The sequence below is a fragment of the Somniosus microcephalus genome, chromosome 8 (assembly GCF_052327205.1).
Source record: "Somniosus microcephalus isolate GS21.2 chromosome 8, FLI_Smic_1.0, whole genome shotgun sequence".
Classification (NCBI taxonomy): domain Eukaryota; kingdom Metazoa; phylum Chordata; class Chondrichthyes; order Squaliformes; family Somniosidae; genus Somniosus; species Somniosus microcephalus.
In genome coordinates this window covers 164,819,232-164,842,609 of record NC_140994.1, presented here as the reverse complement: position 1 = coordinate 164,842,609, position 23,378 = coordinate 164,819,232, and the positions used below count along the sequence as shown (strand labels likewise).

The window sequence follows — 23,378 nt, the reverse complement described above, 5'->3', positions numbered from 1 at the left end:
ACTTTGAAAATCTATCCCTACCCTGGATAATGTAACATGTTCTATAGGAATGTAAATTACTGAGCCTGTTCCAATTTAAACAGGGTTCATTGATAGGTTCTCTTATGCTACATGAGCTTACTCCTTATTAATTGAATGTGCTTTACTGTGTAAAATTTAACAAGTTTACATGCAACTGTTTTAAATTCTGTAGTATAATTAAATAGATATTGGGGGTTAGCACTTAATATCAATCTATATGATTTATTCTTCTCTTAAATTGAAATTTAGCTCCGTATATTTTGATTAGCTATAGGCTTAATCAATGTCATGTGATCATAAATCGTAATCCTACTTTCACCTTCAGCATCACTAAGCAAATGCAATTGAAAGCTGTTAAGTGGCATGGGTAGCCTTAGATCTGAGCAGGTGTTATTAAACCTACTGTTTCCATGAAACATCATTACTCCATAAACTCTGGAATGGAAGGAATGATCATATATTATTAGCTTATTTTAGAAAATTTATTCCATTATTGTTTGTGGAAAAGGAAACATATATTCCAAAATGACTTTGACAAAAGAAGATGTGGAAAAGTTCCTGGATAGTAATCCTGCCTTTGCCAAGGAATACTATGACACAAGACTACGACCTGTACATATTGCTAACTTGCTGGGAGCTCAACAAGCAAATGTAGACTATAGCACTTTCCGAGATGTGAACTGTGTGGAAGAAAGTGAGATCATTTTTGAACTAATTCGCGACATGCAGGATATTAATATGGAAAAGACAGTGTTTAATACACTCAGGAGGATTACATTTCTCATTCATGCAGACTGCATGAGTTTGTTCCTGTTCAGATCTAGGAATGGCACTCCTGAACTTGCCACCAGGCTGTTCAATATTCAGAAAGATTCTGCTTTTGAAGACTGCTTCGTTGCACCAGAATGTGAAATAGTTTTTCCTCTTGACACTGGGATCATTGGTCATGTGGCTCACACTAAGAAAACAATAAATACCCATGATGTAGCGAAGGTACTGAAAGTGTTTTTTAGTTTCAATAATGTTCTAGCCTAATGAAGAGTATTTAAAATAATGACAGAAACCATGTAGTTTATATATATAATATTCTTTAGAGACAGACCGTGTTGCCAGGTGAGGGCAGGCGAATTTACCGTACATTTATTTTTCAAAATGTTTATTCCCCTCAGAGCCACTGTATGTCCGTTAGTGAGGGAAAGTAAAACATCCAGATTGAGTCAAGTAATGAAGGAACATGTATGGAAGGCATACAGAGGGGAGTAGGAGACATAAAGAGGAGATAGAAAATAGAGGATAAAAGAGACTTACAGAGGAAAGGAGAGGCTGACAGAAAGACAGAGAGAGAAAGGATAAGACATAAAGTTAGCGCAGAGATATACAGAAATTATGACAAGGAAAAGCATGTGAAGGCAAATGGAGAATGAGAAAATGAGTGAGACAGAGTGGAAATCAACAAGGAAAGTTGAGAAAGACAGAATTATGGATTGTGAGAGAAACAAAGACATTTGCAGGAAAGACAGACACTAAAAATGTCAGTGAACAAGGAGATCAATAAATACTGATTAAAATGTAAGTTAACATTTTATTTTTTAGGACAAAGGTAGATGTGTTTGCTTTGTAGCTAAGAAGCAATGAAATTGAAGGGGTAAATTTAAAAAAATCAAAATCTTTGTTACAGTACAATTTTGGTATCAGAAATTAATAGGTAGCCCAGTGTATAAATAGTTCTTCAAAACATCTTCTTAATGCTTGAACACTATCATTATCTATAATGGAGCTTCTGCTAGGACCAGGCAAAGAATTTGTTATACAAGAGCTTTATAGTAGCATAATTTGTAATAATGAAGCTTCAATATGTAATTGAACATTCCATTAAAGTATCAGAGAATTTTGTAGGATAAAAAGGAAAGATAGCTGTGTCATGTCTTTTGGATTATGAGGAGCACTAAATAAATGTAAATCTGAATAGAGCTATATAAAGGCCTATTACCAATAGATAACACATTAGCAGACTTAATTACATGAACACTATTAAAGACTCAAATAGGGAAAGTGCAGAATATTATGCTTAAATACATACCAACAAAAAGCTTAATTCTTTTTGAACTTAATTCACCAGAGAAACTACTTCATGCATTTTATGTTTTCATACTCTATTTCTGCAGTTATGTAAATAGATTTAAAATATCTGTAATGATTTCTAGTTTAGAACATTTGCAAGGGACAACAATTTCTACTTGTAACTACAGGTGGCCCAAAATAAATATCAAACTGGTTTCCATGCAGGTACTGTATGTAACAATAATAAACCTGTACCAGTAACAATGAGGACATACGGAGCTGCTATTGGATCAGTGCAGCACCACCTGTGAGCTAGATATTTTAGCTTAGTATATCTATACACTTTAGTGTAGGTACAACTCCACATGTAAAAGGAATATACAGCATAATGCATCGCAATGTGTGCTTTTAGGAAAGCATAATGAAAATATATTCTTTACATGACTTCATACAATTGATAAAATGAAACCTGACATGTATCTTGAAAAGAGTTTGTTGCACTTAATGCCAATCAGAGAAGCATAAGCACAGAGATGATGCAGCAGCTGAGCTCATTTCTCTAATTCGAGCCGCAGTCTGTGTATAACTGATGTAGTACAAGAAAAGTGCATTTGGTTTAGCAATGTAATTAGAATAGATACTATAGAAGATTACTGAAATGTGAACAAAATTTGTTACTTGAAACATATTTGGAACTGTTGTAGCCCAATCTTGTGTTCAAGTTTTAGGGTTTTGGATTTATGATTGATTAAATGTTTTATGCTCCCTTTATCAGGTTATATTTCAGAATTTAGATACAACTAGTAGATAAAACATTATCAAAATAATGCCATATTTGTACTACTGTAATTTAAAATGTATTTTGCTAGTCCTGTAAGGAGCTATATTTTAACAAAACGGTGAGTTTGAATCTCACTGACAGCGATTTCCATTTTCACTATTGGTCTGTAACAATCTTTTGTTAGAAAGGAAAGATGATGGTGTATGTAGAGACCTTAAAAATGTCAGACATCCTGAAAGATTAAACCAGTTAATTAGTAACAGCAATAATTAATATATAGCAATTCATTATGGAACAAAAACTGCTGGAAAAACACAGCAGGTCAGTCAGCGATTGTAAAGCAATATGGCAAGTTATTGATATTTCGGGTTGTGGAATAGTGTCTGGGTGAGAGTTATTTATTATGAGGCACGCATTTGCATATTACACAAGGTTATATTGTTTTGATAATTGTTACATGAAGAATTAAGTATTAATTTGAAATCACCATACAAACTAATCCTTATAACCACACGGATTACCTTGTAGGTCATGTCCTACAGGCTGATTTAATGGAACTTCTTTGTCAGCACTTGTATTGGTTGTAAATTGTATTTTTTTTTACAACATTTTGCATTTTATAATCAGAAAATTAAACTACATTTGTCATGAGGGTACTTTTCAATTTATTCATTTCAAAATAAACTTTCAAACTAAAAGAACAACATAGTCAAAAACCATTGCATTTTTATGGCTTCAAATCTAATGCTGTACATATATCTCATAAATATAAAACTTGTTTTCTTACTGTATTATTATTGTTATCCAACTTGTTTAATTGAGGGATCAGTAACTCATCATTGAATCATAGAATGTTACAGCACAGCTCAGAACAACTCAATATGTCCAACAAGTCTGTGCCAGTATTTTTCTCCACAAGAGCCACCTTAGCTAACCTAAGTATAGAGTCAAGAGGGAGGGGGGGGAAATGGAATTGGAAAACAAAAATGTAGAAAGTAAATTGGAAGGACAGAGGAATCAAGGGCTAGATAGTAGTCAACAAGGAGGTTTGCCTGTACTAAATGGTATATACTTCAATGCAAGGAGTATAGTGAACAAGGCAGATAAGCTGAGGGCACAGGTAGATACTTGGGACTATGATATTATAACTATTACAGAGACATGGCTGAAAGAGGGGCAGGTATGGCAGCTCAACATTCCTGGTTACAAGATTTTCAGACGGGATAGAGAGGGAGCTAAAAAGGGAAGGGGGCCGCGGTATTGATTAAAGAAACTATTACAGCTGTGAGGAGGGATGATATGTTGGCAGGATCATCAAATGAGGCCATATGGGTCGAATTGATCACACTGCTGGGAGTGTACTACAGACCCCCCAAACAGTGAGAGGGAGATAGAAGAACAAATATGTAGATAAATTTATGAGAAGTGCAAAAACTATAGGGCAGTTATAGTAGGGAATTTCAACTACCCCAATATTAACTGTGATGAAATTAGTGTGAAGTGTATAGAGGGTGCGGAATTCCTAAAATGCATCCAAAATAACTTTTTTAGCCAGTATATAGCAAGCCCAACAAGGGAGGGGGCGGTTCTAGACTTAGTTTTAGGGAATGAAGTTGGGCAGGTAGAAGACGTATCAGTGGGGGAGCATTTTGGTGCTAGTGACCATAATTCTGTTAGATTTAAGCTAGTTATGGAAAAGGACAAGGATAGACCAGGAATAAAAATTCTAAATTGGGGAAAAGCAAATTTTGCTAAGCTCAGAGGGGATTTAGCCATAGTGGACTGGAAACAGCTACTTGAAGGTAAATCAGTGTCAGAGCAGTGGGAGGCATTCAAGAAGGAGATCCGGAGGGTTCAGACCAAATATGTGCCCTTAAAGAAAAAAGGTGGGACTAACAAATCTAGAGCCCCCTGGATGTCTAGGGACATACAGGGTAGAATAATGAAAAAAAAGGGAGGCATATGACAGATACTGAGGGCTAAATACTCCAGAATCTTTAGAGGAGTACAGAAAGTACAGGGGTGCAATTAAAAAGGATATTAGGAAAGCAAAGAGAGAGCATGAAAAATTCTTGGTAAGTAAAATCAAGGAAAACCCAAAGATGTTTTATAAATATATTAAGAGTAAGAGCATAACTAAAGAAAGGGTAGGGCCTATTAGAGATCATGAGGGTAATCTGTGTGTGGAGGCAGGAGACGTCGGTAGGGTTCTTAATGAATACATTGCGTCTGTTTTCACGAAGGAGAGGGGCGAAGCAGACATTGCTATCAGGGAGGAGGAGTGTGAAATATTAGATGAAATAAACATAGTGAGAGAGGAAGTATTAAGGGGTTTAGCTGCTTTAAAAGTGGATAAATCCCCAGGCCCGGATGAAATGTATCCCAGGCTGTTAAGCGAAGCAGAAGAGGAAACAGCAGAGGCCCTGACCATCATTTTTCAATCCTCTCTGGCTTCAGGTGTGGTGCTGGAGGACTGGAGGACTGCTAATGTGGTACCCTTGTTTAAAAAGGGATATTTACTTATTTTTTCTGGTATAGTGGGGGATATACACTATCATGTTTTCTTATATACTTGAGGATATTGACTAATATTTTCTGATATAGTTGGGGTATTTACGATCATTTTCTTGTATAGTTGGGGATATTCACTTATCACATTTTTTGTTTTGGTTAGGGATATTTATTATCATATTTTATGGTTTAGTTCTGTTTGTGTATGTGGATATTTATAATATTGTTTTCCAATGTAATTGCGTATGTGTGTGGGGGAGGTATGGGTGATAATTTCTGTATTATTTTGGGGTGTAGATGTGTTTACTGTAATTCTAGGGTACAGTTCTGTTTTGGGATGATGTTTACTGCATTTTGTAGGATGTATCTATGTTTGGGCTTAAATTTTCTGTATTTTATGGGGGAGAAATTTGATTGTGGTAATATTTACCATATTTCTGGGGATTTGGAAGGGGGAGGAACATGTGATGGAAGTGGCCCAAACTCCGGATCGCAATTCTGGATTCAACATTTTTATGCCAAGAAATGAGGACGTAAATCTTTGAATAAAATAATATGTGGCCCAGAGACATTGCATAAAATTCTAACAGATGTGACGGGATATTTAGTATCTAACAACATGCCACTGATAATGTTGTATGCCTGATCCTATTGTTAAGCATTGCTACTCTATTGTTGCAGATGAGAGTATCCAGTGGAATACCTGCTGAATGATTTAGAATTGCTTAATATTTTGTGCAACCATTTTATAACATAACCAGAATCTATGATGAGGAACAGTGGAGCAAGGAAAATATTTTGTGATTATCTAGTCATTTCACAACCCACACTTAATGTCATTACCAATGGGGTATGTAGTTGGATTATATTCTGTAATATTTTCCATAGTCTAATTATTTCCTTAACAGCAATATAGTTTATGAAAATCCTTTTACCTGCTTGGAAAATACATTCTAGCATTATTACCCTCCACGTCAAGGAGCCCTGACACTTTAGGGATATTTTTAATTCCCCCTGCCTGGCGGACACCCGGCAGAACGGAAGTTAAAATCTAAGCGGTGGACTTATTGCTCTTTTCCCACCCAGCAGCCATTTTAATGCTGCTGATTCTTGGGCAGTTGAGGCGCCTGCCTGACTCAGGCGGCACCCTCATGAATAAATGTAAATGGGGACCCTATCATTTCATTAGGACGCCAATTCAATTTTAAATGCCTGCTGAGTGGAGTGTCCACCACAGATGCTTTGCTCACTAAGACCTGAGGGACACCAAGTGAAGGCCCTATCAGGTAAGTTTAACACTTCTGACCCCACGAAGAAAGTTTTTACCACTGCCATCATGGGCTCCACCCCCACCTCCAAACCATCCTGAACATCTCCCCCTCTCCCCCACCACGTGACTTATCGAACTCCCGTCTGGTGGCCTTTGGGTCTTTCCATCTTCACAAGCTCAAAGCTGGGATGCTGTCTCTGGATGCCCACTTTGGTCAGGTAGCTAGCGGGTGGAATTTTAATGAGATCCAGCCATTAAAATGGACTGGGTCTCGTACTAAAGCTCCTGGGCAGACGGCCCATGCGTCCTGCCAGCTTTCCACCCTGGAGTTTAAATTCTCCCTTTTGTGTTTAGTGGAAGCCCAGATACACACTCAGGTGACATCAACAGTTTAGTCAGTGAGTGCGTCCATTCACTCAAAGGAAATTTGATGCTCATTCAAAACTTTTCAGGTTTAAATAGTTCAGTATACCTGTGTAATTCTATGTACGCAGCTGGTACTAAGTTATTTAATGATGATAGATATGAATTGGCATCAATAAATAAAAGTATGCCAAAGCCATTTGATGACAGCTGATGACAATAATTAATTCTCCCAACCGGAGAGATTTATTAAAGACTTATTAGTAGTTCAATGATGCTCATCATACAACCCTGAAGCGATTTGTCACCCACTTCCATTCACCTGTGTCCTTCACAAGACTTGCTATTCCGTGTACCTCTGGCATCCATTCACAGCATGGCAGCTATGGAATGTTGTCCAAACTGGGATTCAATTCTAACTTTTCAGTAAAAGAACACAAGGGCTTTAGGAGGCAGAACTGTCCCAGTTTTCACACAAGTGAAAGAGCCTTATTAATAGAGAATTATTGGTCCTATAAACCTTAAAATGACTGTTGACAATATTTTAGAGGATGAGCACTTAGTATGTCTGTATGTCCACTCTTTTAATGCAGGCTTTACTCCATTTATTTTAAATGCTAAAGTAGTGGACAGAGGATTGTTGTACAAATATATTAAGCATTTGCCTGTTAACATTGCCAACAGTAACTTCTAGGCATCTTTTTTTGTCGAAGAATGCTTACCTTCCACTGGCAACTGTCCTCTATGGCTTTACTGAAATCAATGGGCCGGATTTTCCGACCCCCACTGGCGCGTATGCCCCCGTTGGGGCTTCGCAAGTGCTGGTTTCAGGCATGCGAAGCGCATATGCTGAAAACCGGCACTTGCGTTCTGTCAAGAATCCACTTGACAGATCATCCGCCTGCCTGGGAAAAGTGCCTCCGTGGGCAGAGAGTTCCGCTTTCTGCACAACTTCTGCCCGCTGAAAACCTTTAAAAATCTTACGCCTGGTAAAAGCAGCCTGCTTTTACCAGCATAAGAGTTTTTAAAAAAGAAAAAAATATTTTTTTTCACTCATTTATAATTTAAAAATACTTTAAAAAAGGTAAGTTTATTTTTAGCCCTGTAAAAAACTTTAATTATTTTTTCAAAAAATTAAAATTTTTGTTTAAAATATTTAACTGAATGTAATTTTAACTCATTTTAAATAAGTGATTTAAAAAAAATGTATTTAGGGCTAGATTTTCAGTTGCTAGCGCCAGCAGTTAGCGCCTTAAGAGAAGTGATTTTCGGGCGCTATGCGTGTAGCGCCCGTGCGCAGCGCAGTTTGCGCCCCGCCCCAAATTAAGTTGCCCGTTAGCGCCAGCGCAAAGTTTAGCGCCCGGCCGGGTGCGCGCAGAAAATGACGTCACATCCTCGTGCAACGCCCTTTGGCCGCCCCGATTCCAAACTTCAGTCGGACCGCCCCATTGTGCGGCTGGCGGCCGGAGCGTTTGGAAAAAGGAACGCAACACAACCAGCGCGGGCCCCGAGGGGCGCAAATTAAAGGGGATGTGCTCTCCAGTATAAAGGCCAGCCTTTTTTCAGAAAACACTCTTGTGCAACGCATTTCTGAGACACAACAAGGAGGATAGCTAACTGGTTTCAAGCAGCAAGAGCTCAGGTATTTTTGGACTCAGGCCAGAGCGCTGCAAGTGGCCTTTTGGAAATTTGAGTGTTTGCCAGGATTTGATAGGGGTTGCATGGGGTGCCAACGCGGAGCTGCAGCTCCATGTCCGTAGGGCTCGCAGACGCATTGTGAGAGGGGCAGCCCTGGCTAGAGGCAGAGGGGGCTACAGGCGTCGGCCACGTAGGCCTTACCCAGTCAGGCTATACCGCCAGCAGCGCTCCTACCTAAACATGAGTGCCGCGCGATGTGTTAAAAGGCTCCGATTCCGAAAGGAGGTGATTGCAGAGATCTGCCACCTGCTTCGCCGAGATCTGCGGCCAAAGCTCAGGTGCAGGACGTCTCTGTCGGTGGAAGTGAAGGTGACGGTGGCATTGAACTTCTATGCCACCGGCTCCTTCCAATACGCTGCTGGGGACATAGCAAACATCTCCCAGTACGGCGCGCATCGCTGCATCCGCCAGGTGACCGAAGCACTGTTCAGAAGGAGAAGCCAATTCATCCCCTTCCCCATGGCCCTGGAGAGCCAGCATCAGCGCGCATTGGGATTTTCCAGACTCGGGGAATTCCCCTTGGTGCAGGGCGCCATTGACTGTACGCATGTGGCTTTGCGGGCCCCTCTGGAGCATGGCGAGCAGTATCGCAACAGGAAGGGCTACCATTCTCTGAATGTGCAGCTGGTGTGTGACCACAAGCAGCGCATCATGGCAGTCAATGCCAGCTTCCCAGGCAGCAGCCACGATGCCTTTATCCTGCGGCAGAGTACTGTGCATGACATGTTCCAGGCACAGCCTCCCCCAAGAGGATGGCTACTCGGGGACAAAGGCTATCCTTTGTGCACCTGGCTCATGACCCCGCTCCGCACGCCCAGGACCGCTGCTGAAGAGGCCTACAACGAGAGCCATCAAACCACCCGCAACATCATCGAGCAAACTATTGGGGTCCTCAAGCAGCGGTTCTGCTGCCTTGATCGCTCCGGAGGAGCTCTCCAGTATTCGCCGGACCGGGTCTCCCAATTTGTGGTGGTTTGCTGCATGCTACACAACCTGGCTATCCGCAGGACTCAGGCACTGCCACCTGACGTTGGACCAGCACCTCAGGAGGAGGAGCAGGAGGAGCATGAGGAGGAGGAGGAGGAGGAGCAGGAGTACATTCCCAGGAGGGAGCGACCAGGGCCAAGGGCCGCACGATGCCACCTTATTACACGGTACTTCTAAGCCCCCTGTCAGGGAATGGCCAGGGGCCATGAGGGAAGATGAATGCAGCCGCTCCGCAAGCCCTCAGCCGGCGAAGCCAACAAACACTAAGAAGAACAACCATGGAGACTGCATGAATAAAGATAATTTTTTATTACACAAAAATGAAAAGCCCTTCCCACATGAATCCCCAAAAACAATAAACGGGCCCCACAAAAAGCCCAACAAACGACTCACTCCCACAAACTGGGGAGGAGTCACTCCACATTTCTTCAAACCGGGCCTCAACGTCGGCCTAACGCAAAAAATAAGCCCTCCAACAACACAACCATGGGCAAAATAAAGATGGCCACCGCCATATAAAAGGAAAGCTGGCCACACCCTCTACTGAGTGGCCCGCGAGGGCGAGACCTTGCCCAGCCTTTTGCCTCCCCTGCCCGGCCTGCTGCTCCTTCGCAAGCTCTGCCCAGTGGCTGCTGCGAGGCTGGGGGAAGGCGCCTGAGGCTCAGATGCCCTTCCGCCAGATGCCGCTGGGGGGCGGCCTACACGGCGTTTGGGCCTCGAGGGGCCGTCTGCTGAGTGGCGCACCTGAGCCTGGCCACCATCAGCTGCAGCCGCTTGCCCTTGACGCCCCAGTGGGGGAATGGCGGCGACGGATGGCGCAATGTGGGCCAGCTGGCGTCTGGGATGCGCTGGCTGGTGCTGTGGCGCGGTGGCACTCGGCCGGGCCCGCACTGCAGGATCCGCAACAATCAGCCGAGGGGCGGCTTGCTGGGATGGTCCAGCGCGGCAGCTGCCCTGGCGATGCCTGCCTGAGACAGCGCGTGTGGCAGCAGTGAGTGCCCCTGTTGTCCTGGTGTGCGCCCACATCACATCCGCCAGGGTCTTGACGGCATCAGTCAGCATGCGGCCACTCGCGGCAGTTGCTGCCCCGAACTCGCGCACACTGGTCGCCAGCGACTCGATGGCCTCAGGCATGCGCCCCACCACGCTCATGAGCTCCGTGTGGCGCCGGTCCGAATCCTCGGCCATCTTATCCAGCTTCCGCACCTCCTCCGAGGTGAAGGTGTCCGGACTGGAGTCGCGACTCTCCCACTGGGGAGGAGGGGGCCGAACTAGGGGACCCTTGCCACATTGGTGGCGGCGAGTGTGCCGATCAGCAGCACTCCCCTCTGATCCTTCCCCCCTTTGGGGGGAAGGCCGCGGGCCACGCGCACGGCTCCTGGGTGGCTGGACGCCACTGGTCCCAGAAGCTGCATTGCCCTGCGACAGTTCCTCCAGGCACTCATCCAGTGAGGAGGTGTCAAGCATTTCCTCCTCTCCTGCGGGACGTGACTGTTCCCCCGATGGTCTGGCTTGCTCCTCCTCCTCCTCCTGCTCGGAGGTGCTGTCACTGGCAGCTTCAGCGTCCTGGTCGTCACCAGCTGAAAGCAGGAATGCACAAGAGTAGCTTCAGAGTGAGGAGACGGCGTCAGCGAGGGAGTTAGGACTGGTGGCATTCAGCGCATTGGTGGGACAGTGGCAAAGGAGGTAGCTCGGATGGGCCAGTGCGACGCGAGAGGGCCAAAAGGCGAGGTCCTTACCATTGCCGGGCAGTGGAGGGTCGGCTACTCCGCACGCTGTGGGGACGATCACACGGGCTCCCATGAGCACACACACGCGCTCCTCCAGCCGAGTGAGCTTCTGCAGCTTGGTGCGGCCACCCCTGGCACGGGCCTGGCGATTAAAGGCTACTTTAGCCTGCAAGAGAAAGGACGGGCTGTAAGTGCGCAGTGTAGCCCTGATGTAGTGTGCACTGCCTCCCATGGTGGAATAGCTTGGCCAGAGTGAAGCCCTGATGTAGTGTGCACTGCCTCCCATGGTGGAATAGCTTGGACAGAGTGAAGCCCTGATGTAGTGTGCACTGCCTCCCATGGTGGAATAGCTTGGACAGAGTGTAGAGTGCCGAATGGCCAAATGATGCTCATGACTGTCCCAATGCTGCTGGCTGAGGGCTGGCCAATAGGACTTTCAGCTCCCTTTGCCCATCATGTCAGGTGTACATGCAAGAATGAGGAGGAGACTGGAAAGGGTACTCACCCTGACAATCCTGGTCAGGTCGTTGTATTTTTTACGACATTGTTTGTGGGTCCTGGGGGCATCGCCGGTGAACGTCACCCTCTGGGCGATCTGCTTCCAGGCTTTGGTGTAGTCGTGGTGGGTTGGATTCCTCCCACTCTCTGGGAACAAGATCTTGCGCCTCACCTCCAGAGCTGTGACCGTTATGTCCAGATCACCCTCTGAGAAGCGCAGGGCACGCTGACGGGCCTTCTCTGGCGTTGCCATGACTCCCTGGGGCTGAGCAGCAGTGTTGAGGCCTCTTTGCAAGGCTGCAGTGTGCAGGGCGTGGCAGCAGACCAATTCGTCCCTTCCCCCTTTAAGAGCTGGTCGGCGCCACAGGGTCTGCTGTCAGTCCAAAAATGACCGCACCTGTGCTGCGCCCCGCCTGGGCGCTATCCCTCTGGACTGCCGGCTTAGCGCCTAAAGATAGTAGTGGAACGCCTCTTTTAGCGCTCCACCAACCTCTTAGGGCGAAGCCACTGAATTTCCGGCAACGGGGCGCTACTTTGGGGCGGGCGCTAACTTCGGGCGGACGCTAAGGTTAGCGCCCCAAAACTGCCTATACTGAAAATCTAGCCCTTAATGTTTAACTGTGTTTTTAATTGTGATCCTCATTCATACTTTTGACAGGTCTGCACAAAGAGACCTGTCAGAAGTGTGAAGGGGGATTCCCTTCTTTGATTGGTTCCCCATGGCCCACGTGATCCCAGGGATGCTTGCGAACCGCATGCACCCCTGGGATACCTGGGCCTCTGTGCTTTTCGTAGCGCATAGGCCCAGGATCGGAAGTCTCGGGACCTACGGAACCAGCAGGTAAGTGCGTAGATTTTTTCCGATCAGAGGCATCCGCACGCAGGAAGCCTCCGATCGGAAATTTAGGGCCAATAGCTCACTATGTAGAGAATCACGGGCACAGACCGCATCACTGCAAGGTGCAGCATTCTTGAGAGTAGCCCTCAACCAAGACACTGGTTGGGGTGATAGCTCTTGAGAAAAATTAATGAATAGCACTGCTATTGAGCATCCAGCCCCTTTAATATGAGACCTTTCAAAATGTGTATCCACTATGGAAATCTTTGACTAATAGCTGCACTATATTTTATGTAATCATGCCAGATGTTCTAGTGGCACAATAATGAACAATATTTGAGCCACGTGTCAATTATGCTTTGCTTAGAAAAGCAGAAACATGACTTGCAAAATAAAAGACCAATGAAGTGTTTGTAATTTAGGGATTCACTGCACTTAATATAATTTTATAGCTTTTCAAATGAAATAAATGTGGATCTTCACTCAAAGTGCTCCAGATAATTAGGTACATGGGAAATATTGGGTAGTTTTATAAAAAACATTTTTATTATATTTTCTTGGTTGTGGACAAGGTCAATTTATTGCCCATTCCTAGTTGCCCTGAGTTTGATTAGATTATTTAATATATCTCCTCTTTTTATTTTAAATGCAGATATTTCATTATTAATCTCATGATCCAATGTCATGTCCCCCTGTTCTATCTCCCTGGTAAATACTGAAGCAAAATAATTATTTAATATTGCTGCCAACTCTCTATCACTGTATTATCCTGTTCCTCCCTTAGTGGTCCTATTCCCATCCCGACCTTGCTGTTTTTATTGATGTACCTGTAAAATATTTTACTATTTTGTTTTATGTTCCTTGATAATTTAATGTTATATTTCCTCTTTGCCTTCCTAATTTTTTTTTACTTCTCACCTATTCTTTTTGTATTTTCCCTTATCATGCTCTCCCCTGTTGTCCATGTATTTAATGTATGCCTCTTTCCTTACCCTCAATTTTTCTCTTCTGGCTTTATTCATCCATGGTGTCTCATTAGTGTTTAGCTTGTTCTTGTTTTTTAGCAGAATATATTTTTCCTGGACTCTGTTGAACAACTTTTTAAATGTTTCCCAATGCTGTTCTATGTCATTGTTTGCCAATATTGTTGTCCATTTTATTTTCCCAAGTTCTATTCTCAACCCCTGAAAATCAGCTTTTCTCCAATCTATTACCCTGGTCTTCATCATACTTATGTCCTTCTCAATTATTAATTTAAAGCGTATTATATTATGGTCACTATTGCCTAGATGTTCCCCTAATTTTTCTTCTCTTATCTGCTCTGGTTCATTCCCCATTACTAGATCCAATAACAAATCCTCCCTTGTTGAGCTTTTTACATATTGGGTTAGAAAGAAGTATTGCACACATTGTAGGAACTCCATTCCTTTATCCCTACCTTTACCTACCTCTTCTGTGCAATTATTATCGAGGTAGTTGAAATCCCCTGTGATTATTATTCTATGTTGTTTACTCATTTCCCTAATTTGTCTGCATATTTCTCCCTCCACCTCCCTTCCACGATTAGGTGGCCTGTAGACTACCCCTATTAGTGTGATTGATCCTTTATTATCTTTTATCTCTATCCACAGGGATTCTATTTCTGTCTTGCTGATAGCTGTGTCACTTTTTTCTACTGCCATTATGTTATCCCTAATAAGTACAGCTACTCTACCTTCCCTTTTTTCCCTCTCTATCTTTTCTAAATATGTTATACGCTGCAATGTTTAATTCCCAGTCCTGATTTTTCTGTAGCCATGTCTCAGTAATCCCTACTATGTCTGGTTCCTCGCAATGCATGATTGCTTTCAGCTCCCCTGTTTTATTATGGACACTATGTGCATTGCTGTACAGTTTAACTCATTTTTAATAGCAGTTCCTTTCACTTTATTTTTAGCCATCTTTTTACACTCCTGTTCTATAACTCCATTTATTTCTTGGCCATCAATGTTCTCCCTTACTTTACTCTTTCCTATGCTCGCCTTTCCTGTTTTATTTATATTTAGGCTAGTTTCATTTCTTGTAGATCCCTCCCCCCATCTTACTAGTTTAAAGCCTTTACCACCTCCCTATTTACCCTTTCCACTAGGACACTGGTCCCATCCCGGTTCAGGTGGAGCCCGTCCCATTGGTACAGCTCCTTCCTGTCCCAGTACAGGTGCCAGTGTCCCATGAAAAGGAATCTCTCTTTTCCACGCCAGCCCTTTAGCCATGTGTTAATTCTCCTGATCAGGCTGCTTCTATGCCAATCTGCACATGGCTCGGGAAATAATCCAGAGATTATTACCCTCAATGTCCTGCCTTTTAATTTAGCTCCTAACTCCTGATACTCTTTCACCAAGACCTCCTCCCTGTTCCTGCCTATGTCGTTTGTTCTGACATGGACCACAACAACTGGATTTACCCCCTCCCTTTCCAAATTCCTCTCCAGCCGCCCCGAGATATCCCTTACTTGACATCGGGTAGGCAACACACCCTTCGGGATTCTCGTTCTTGGCTGCAGTGGGCGTTATCTATCCCCCTAATTATAGAATACCCTATCACTATCGCATTTCTATTCTGCTCTTCCCCGCCTTGGACAGTCTTCTGAGCCATGGTGCCCTGGTCTACATTGTGGCTGTCCTCCCTGCAGTGTTTCTCCTTGTCCTCACAGGTAGTGAGTACATCGTACCTGTTGGATAGGGCCGGTATCTGCGGGACTTCCATCTCAACCTCTCCTACGTTGTCGCAACCTATCTCCCTAGCAGTCATTCCCTCTCCTTCCTGAACCTATGCTTTCCTCTGGGGTGTGACTGTATTCTGGATAAAACTATCCAGAAATTCCTCCCCCTTCCTTATGTTTCGGAGTGTCTCTAATTCGCACTCCAGCTCAATGACTCTTAGCCGGAGTGACTGGAGGCAGAGACATTTCCTGTAGATATGGAAATCTGGGACAGTCTCGCTGTCCACAAACTCCCACATACTACAGTCCTGACACATAGCCTGCCCTCCTATCTCTAGAATTTTTTATTTATATGCTTATTAAAATTAATTAAAGTTTTTAATCAACTGATTATTTTGAGTTATATTAATTAATTAGTTTTTCTAGTTAAGTTATTCATTTAATAAAGCATTAGTTATTGTTCCCTAGCTCTTAGATTAAAACACTGCACTAGCTTAGAGACAAAAAAAATGCTCTAATACTCACCAACCAATCGCCTACCTGCTGTCCTGTGATGTCACTCTTTGATTTTTTTTTCACTCTCTGCTCCGATCCCCAGTTAGTTCTGCTCCACCTCCGCTGCTCGCATGGAGTTTGGGCCCCTCTCCGACCGCGCTCTTTATTTACCTGCCTCCGCGCTGGTCCCCGATTAGGCCCGCTCTGCTCACAGTGAGTTATTCATTCATGGGATGTGGGTGTCGCTGGCAAGGCCAGCATTTATTGCCCATCCCTAATTGCCCTTGAGAAGGTGGTGGTGAGCCACCTTCTTGAATCGCTGCAGTCCGTGTGTTGAAGGTACTCCCACAGTGCTGTTAGATAAGGTGTTCCAGGATTTTGACCCAGTGACGATGAAGGATCGGCGATATAGTTCCAAGTCAGGATGGTGTGTGACTTGGTAGGGAACTTGGAGGTGGTGGTGTTCTTTCTGGAGGTTTCAGTAATAGATTTTGTGATATGTGTTGAGAGTTTCCAAATTGCTGCAACTTTCATATCCTGTTGTTTGGCTTGTCACAATTGGATTAAACATTATCAGCACAATGGGGTATGATCCTTGAAATATTATACACAGTTATACTGACTGACTATTTCTGTTTTTAGGACGACCATTTCAGTGATTTTGTGGACACTCTTACAGAGTATGAAACAAAAAATGTTCTGGCAACTCCAATAATGAATGGAAAAGATGTTGTAGCTGTTGTAATGGCTGTAAACAAAGTAGACGGACCACATTTCACCACAAAAGATGAAGAAGTAAGAATTTTGCTGCTTCTTTTTGTACGCATATAATGGATATTGTGAAAATTAAGGCCTTGAAATTCAACATCATTTCCAGCACTTCTTTTGACACTGCAATGACAATTTTGTTTTTTGTGACCTAAAAATTGGGGTGAATGAAAATTCCGCTGGCTTTCTGCCCCATAATGGCTGTGGTCCAGTTTCTATTGCTGTCTGGGGCTTTCCCATGATGCACATACTAATGTAGTTGGAGGGAGGGTCACTTAAATATCTATAAATAAGGATAATTGGCTGCCTTTAAAGAGGAAATAGTTTGGGTACAGTCAAGGTACATTCCCACTAGGGGGAGTGATAGGGTAACTAAAGTCAGAGCTCCCTGGATGGCGAAAGTGATAGAGAGTAAGAAGAAGCAGAAAAAGAGCACATATGACAGATGTCAGGTCGAGAATACATCTGAGAATCAGGCTAATATAGAAAGTTCAGAGGAGAAGTGAAAAAGAAAATAAGAGGGGCAAAGAGAGGGTATGAGAATAGAATGGCAGCCAACATAAAAGGTAATCCAAAAGTCTTCTATAGACATGTAAATAGTAAACGGGTAGTAAGAGGATGGGTGGGGCTGATTAGGGACCAAAAAGGAGACCTACACATGGAGGTACAGTGTATGGCTGATGTGCTAAATGAGTACTTTGCATCTGTCTTCACCAAGGAAGAAGAAGCTGCCATAGACATAGTGAAGGAGGAGGTAGAGGAGATATTGGATGGGATAAACATTGATAGAGGAGGTACTAGAAAGGCTCACTGTACTTAAAGTAGATAAGTCACCAGAACCAGATGGGATGCACCCTAGGACGCTGAGGGAAGTGAAGGATGAAATTGCAGAGGTACTGGCCATAATCTTCCAATCCTCTTTAGAAATGGGGGTGGTGCCAGAGGACTGGAGAATTGTAAATGTTACACCCTTGTTCAAAAAAGCTGCCACATGCTCCAATGATTCCTGCAATGAGGAGGAAGTTTCTTTGATGATACCTCAAATGAGAATCACAGCTGTCAGTTGCCACACATCCTCAGAGACTGACCCAAGTTTCTGCATATAGGCGTGATTTTCCTGGAGCATCCTACTTTTCAGGCATGTACCCATGACTCCACCGCTATGAGCAACCTACAAGTCTGCCTCTGCTGGGAAGCTGGTACACCCTCACTCGCTTCACACTCCTCTAGCTGCCGTATGCTCTGTGAATTATCCGGTGTCACACTCTCACTTGCACTTGCTAATTCCCCCCAGGAGAAAGTTTCTGAGTTGATGCATGAGAGTGTGAAAGCAGATGATGGCGGGGGTGACATCAAGTGGGGTTGAGGCAGAGGAACATGAAGCAAGATCTTGGTCCTGAGACCCCTGTATGGCCTTGTTCTCAACATCCTCTTCCTCAATGTCATCATCTTGGTCCACCAGAAAGAATTATGTTCCCCAGCAAACACTTCACCTGCTCCTCTAAAGGATGCAGTTTTCGAGGTTCTGTCTCTGGTTCTTTTACCTTTTCATTTTGTGCAAGTTGCTCTTTGTAACAAGATTGAGAGAATTAGCTAAAGGCTAACATTTAAGGGATAACTTCCAGGTGGTATCAGACAGCTGATGTATTAGATCTAATAATTTCACCCTGTTAAAGTGGAGTAAGAGTTTTAGGGGAGAAATTCGGTATCGTCCCGTTTGGGGCGCAATTATCAGCCGGGCGCAAAGTTTAGCGCCTGGCGCTAATTATCGCCTCTGACTGCAAACTTGGCTTCTATCGCCCCTGGAGGTGATTGAAGCGCTAAATCAGGTGCTACACACCTCTCTTAAGGCGCTAACGCCGAGGAACGAGGCGCTACCTCATAGCGCTGGCGAAGCTCATGTGATGTCAGTCAGCAATGGAACACAGACACACTGGCGCCGGCCAATTCTTAAAGGGGAGGGTCGATCTTGCTCTCGATCCACACCCTGCTCATTGCAGCCTTGAATCTCGGCCTGAAGAGACCTGTACATCAATGCTGCTGGAAAGAACAATGTAGAGGCCCAGGGAAAGAGCCCAGAGTGCAGCCTCCATAGTCTCTTTTAAATCGATGCAAGGAAGGTCAAATCAAAATGAACCTGCAAAGTGCTGTGCAGTACCCAAAACTCCTTCACACAGCATTGAATCTCTCCAGAAGTCTCTCTGTCTCTCAGAATGCGTGGTGCAAAAATGTCACCGACAAAAAAAAGCAGGAAGCGGCCGTCTTTAAATAGCACTCCCCCAGTCCCTTCCCGAATGCAAAATGTTCCCCTCTACCTGTCGTTGCTAGCGGCAGGTGGAAAGGCAGGGGGTGCCACTCAATATCCAGTCCGGGGGGCTACCGGAGCAGTGCACGCTTGACTGACATCAAGATTTGTGGGTGCAGGAGATCGTGGCGGTAGTGTTTAGCACCGCCGCAAAATGTCTGGTCAATTTCGCGAGTGGCGCAAACATCGCCGCGCCCGGGCCCTAGTTGCTTTGCGCCCCGTTAGCACCCTTTTAACAGGAGGTGCAAAGCAACCAAATTTTTCCCCCTTGAAGTTCTGCATGCAAATAATTGCTGTTAGGGATTACATATATTGGCCCAGAAATTCGGGTCGGAGGCTTCCCGCGGGTGCAAGCCCCCGATCTGCACTTACCTTGCGCGCCGGCCGTTGAGCTGTGGGCCCGCGTGGAATTCCGATCCGGGGCCTGGTCCAGCTGCTGGCGCGCAGTGCTTGCGTATCCTAGGGGCGCAGTTAGTTCGATGCGTCCCCAGGGATCACATGGGCCATGGGCAGCCAAAGGAAGTGCTGTCAAGACTTATAAATACTACAGCCCCAAAATAGCACTAAATCTTCAAATAATTTTTTTTTTAAATCACCTTTTTTAAATAAACTATAAATTACATGAAATAACTATTTTAAACAATAATTTAAATTTTTGAAAAAAATAATTTTATTTTCTAACAGGGCTAAAAATCAACTTACCTTGCTTTAAAGTATTTAAAAATAATAAACCTGTGGAAAAAATGTTTTAATTTTAATTAATTCACCACTTACCTTGTAAAAAGCAGGTTTCCTCCCATGAGAACCCAGCTGTTGTTCTCTCCTTTGTTGCATTTAGGAACACAGGAATATAGGAACAGGAGCAGGCCATTCAGTTCTTCTAGCCTGTTCTGCACATTCAATTAGATCATAGCTGATCTGCACCATTTGCCCACCTTTGTTCCATTTCCCTTGATACTCTTACCCAACAAAAATCTATTGATCTCAGTATTGAAAATGTCAATTGATCCAGCACCCACAGCCTTTTAGGAGAGAGAGCTCCAGATTTCCACTACCCTTTGTGTGGAAGATTGCTTTGTGCCTTCACTCCTAAATGACCTAGCTCTAACACTAAGATTACACCCACCCGTTCTGGATTTCCCCATCAGAGGTAATAGTTGCTCTGTATCTAGTCCATCAAAGCTGTAGTGTCCGCGTATCAATAACACACGGACTGCAGGAGAACGGTAATAACAGGTGTTTACTGAACAGAGGGTATGCTGGAACTGAAAGTACAGAAGCCTGCTACGGCTTTATATACAGGTGTGGTCACTGCCGGTACTACAGTATAAAAGCAGTTCTCTCTTAAAGGTACATACACAACAAAAGCCCTTTATCATTTTAAGCACCACGGTTAGCTAACTCCTCAACTTTCTAAACTCAAGGGAATAGAAGCCAAGTTTATGCAACCTGTCCTCATAATTTAACCTTTTAAGCCGTCCTATCATTCTGGTAAATCTGAATTTCACCCAGGAGTGTCTGAAGATCAGTCTCATGAAAAGTGTTGGTTCTTCTACCTCTTTTCAATGCCATGCTCTCTTCTGTAGGTGCCTCTGCCGGATCCTCCAATGCAAGATGGTCTGTAAAATTGGCACAAAAACTCAGATGAGGCATCCATTATAGTTAGCTGACAGTCAGCTTACTGTGCCAAACATTTTATAACTTACCTGCTACTCCCCCAGCCTACTCCTGCAATCTTCAGTGATTCTTAGCTTTATAAAGGATATACTCCTAATTTTTAAATCCCACCCCACGCATTACTTTCATGTTACATGGGTGTTGCGCTACTGAAACGCTAATAAATATATGAGAATAACCTGCTCCCACGTTTTACTTCAGAGTCAGCTCTAATTAGCATTGGCTGATGGAAAATTTGACTTAGCAGCACAATGTCAGGGCAAATGGAGCTGTGGAGTTGTGGGGCCTAAGTTTCTGAGTTTTAGCCTATTATATTGAAAATGATTTGTTTTTAATTACAGATTTTGTTAAAGTATCTCAATTTTCTCAACATAACACTCAAGATCTATCATCTGAGTTATCTCCATGGCTGTGAAACCAGGAAAGGGCAGGTAAAGTTAAACAAGACTTTCATTTAAACAAAGGATTGTAAATTGCTAAGGAAATTTCCTATAGAAAACAGGATTTAATATATTTTATGGTTGAAATTTAGTAATACAGATAGACTACCCTTTATCCGAACTTCCGAAAACCGAAACCCTCTAAAAACCAAAGGTGTTTTCGTTCAGCGTAAGTCGTGCGCACGACCCCGACCCCCGCCGACCCCCACCGCCGACCCCCCACCCTTTCGGATAAGGGATAGTGTATCCTTTATCCGCACTTCCGAAAACCGAAATCCTCTGAAAACCGAAAGGTTTCGTTCAGCGTAAGTCGTGCGCAAGACCCTGACCCCTGCCGACCCCCACCGCCGAACCCCCGCCGACCCCGACCCCCGCCGACCCCCACCCCGACCCCCCGCCGACCCTGACCCCCGCCGACCCACCGCCGACCCCGACCCCCCGCCGACCCCCGATCCCCGCCGACCCCCGACCCCCCCGCCGACCCCCACCCCCGACAAATTTCCCAGTCTTATAAAATACCTTCTGAAATCCGAAATTTTCCGAAAACCGAAACACGGCTGGTCCCGAGGTTTTCGGATAAAGGATAGTCTACCTGTATATCTATTACAAGTGTAATGTATACAACATTGAAGGGACTACTTTGTTTTGCGGATGTACATCCTTAGTTGCGAGTGTATATAACAGACACGTATCGATTTGAATAGTCAGTGCCGAAGTTCCAGTTAACCAGTAAAGATCACTTGAAGTTACTCTCAGTCTCTGCTGCTTTATTATTTTATGTAGTTGTGTATAGCGGTACAAACACAACGAATTGGCGACGAGAATTATGAACCTACGTCTTCCTATTCTGGCATCGCATCCAGAGGACACTGAAACTTGGAAGAAAGGAGTGAGAAGGTAGAGAAAATGGAACACACTTGCTAAGCTAGGCAGGGGATACGTAAGTCAAGTGAAAAGTGCACAGGACTTGCATGATGCTAGCTAAGTAGTAAAGAAAGAAAAATGGGTTTGGAAAAAAAAAATGGCGATGATTGGCACGATTGCAGCATTTGATAGCAGCATTGAAGACTGGGCAACTTACATTGAAAGAGTGGAGTTGTACTGTGAGGCTAACGGAGTGGAGGTAGAAAAGAAAGCCACTGTTTTGCTGAGTGTTATGGGCGCAAAGACATACGGGCTACTACGTAGTTTATTAACCCCTGAAAAGCCAGCAAACAAAACATTCAAACAAATAGTGGACACACTCCAAGACCATTTAAGCCCCAAACCACTGCTCATAGCTGAAAGATTTAAATTCCATAAACGGAACCAGAGCAAAAATGAAAGCATTTCTGAATATTTGGCAAAGTTGCGCAAATTATCAGAACATTGCCAATTCGGAGTGGGCTTATCAGACGCATTGAGGGACAGATTTGTGTGTGGCATGCAAAGTGAAAGCACACAAAAGAAGCTCCTGTCTGAAAAAGACCTCACATTGGAGAAGGCTCTAAGTATTGCAATATCAATGGAAGCAGCAGCACGTGGCGCTTTAGAAATTCAACAAAAATCCCTGGAATATTCAACTAATAAAATGTCACTGAAACAAGAAAAGAAGTGCTATCGCTGTGGTAAAATGTCACATGACCACAATAACTGTTGGTTTAAAGACAAAGACTGCAGACAATGTGGCAGACGAGGGCACATTGAAAGAGTCTGCAAAGCAAATAAGAAGCCGAAAACTGATACAATACAGAGTAACAAAAGGTACATCAAGTGACTGAAAACAAGAAACCTTTCAAAGATAGATACAAGAAGGTACACTACATGACTGGAGACAGTTCAGATAAAGAAAAAAGTGACACAGACTCAGAGGAAGAGGATCTGGCTTGTCTAAAACTACACAGTGTGAAAGAGACACGGGAATCACAAAATAATATGGATTACTCCAGAAGTGGCAGGAGTTAGGCTGAAAATGGAGTTGGACACAGGCTCAGCTTTAACAGTGATCTCTGTACATGACTACAAATGACTGTTTTCACACATACTGCTAAGGCCAACTAATGTACTGTTAAAGACATACACAGGACAAAGAGTGTGCCCCAAAGATAAAATAAAAGTGACAGTGACATACAAAGAAAAAAAAAATACCACAATTGAACCTCTATGTAGTGGAAAATGGAGGACCACCATTGCTGGGACGTGAATGGCTCAGGAAAATACAGTTGGATTGGCACACCATCCAAGCACTGTTTGTG

General features: G+C 43.9%; 1 protein-coding gene across 2 annotated transcripts in view; it reads left to right on the top strand.

Moving 5' to 3' along the window:
* The first annotated feature begins 363 nt into the window (after positions 1 to 363).
* The window catches only part of pde6a (phosphodiesterase 6A, cGMP-specific, rod, alpha), a 72,499-nt gene continuing 49,484 nt past the window's right edge, over positions 364 to 23,378 (top strand). For both annotated transcript variants that reach the window (XM_085995319.1, XM_085995318.1), the window contains exons 1-3: positions 364 to 1,014; positions 16,597 to 16,749; positions 21,046 to 21,135. In XM_085995319.1, coding sequence (XP_085851445.1) covers positions 547 to 1,014; positions 16,597 to 16,749; positions 21,046 to 21,135 — 711 coding nt within the window. In that variant the 5' untranslated portion in view covers positions 364 to 546. The remainder of the gene's footprint in view (positions 1,015 to 16,596; positions 16,750 to 21,045; positions 21,136 to 23,378) is intronic.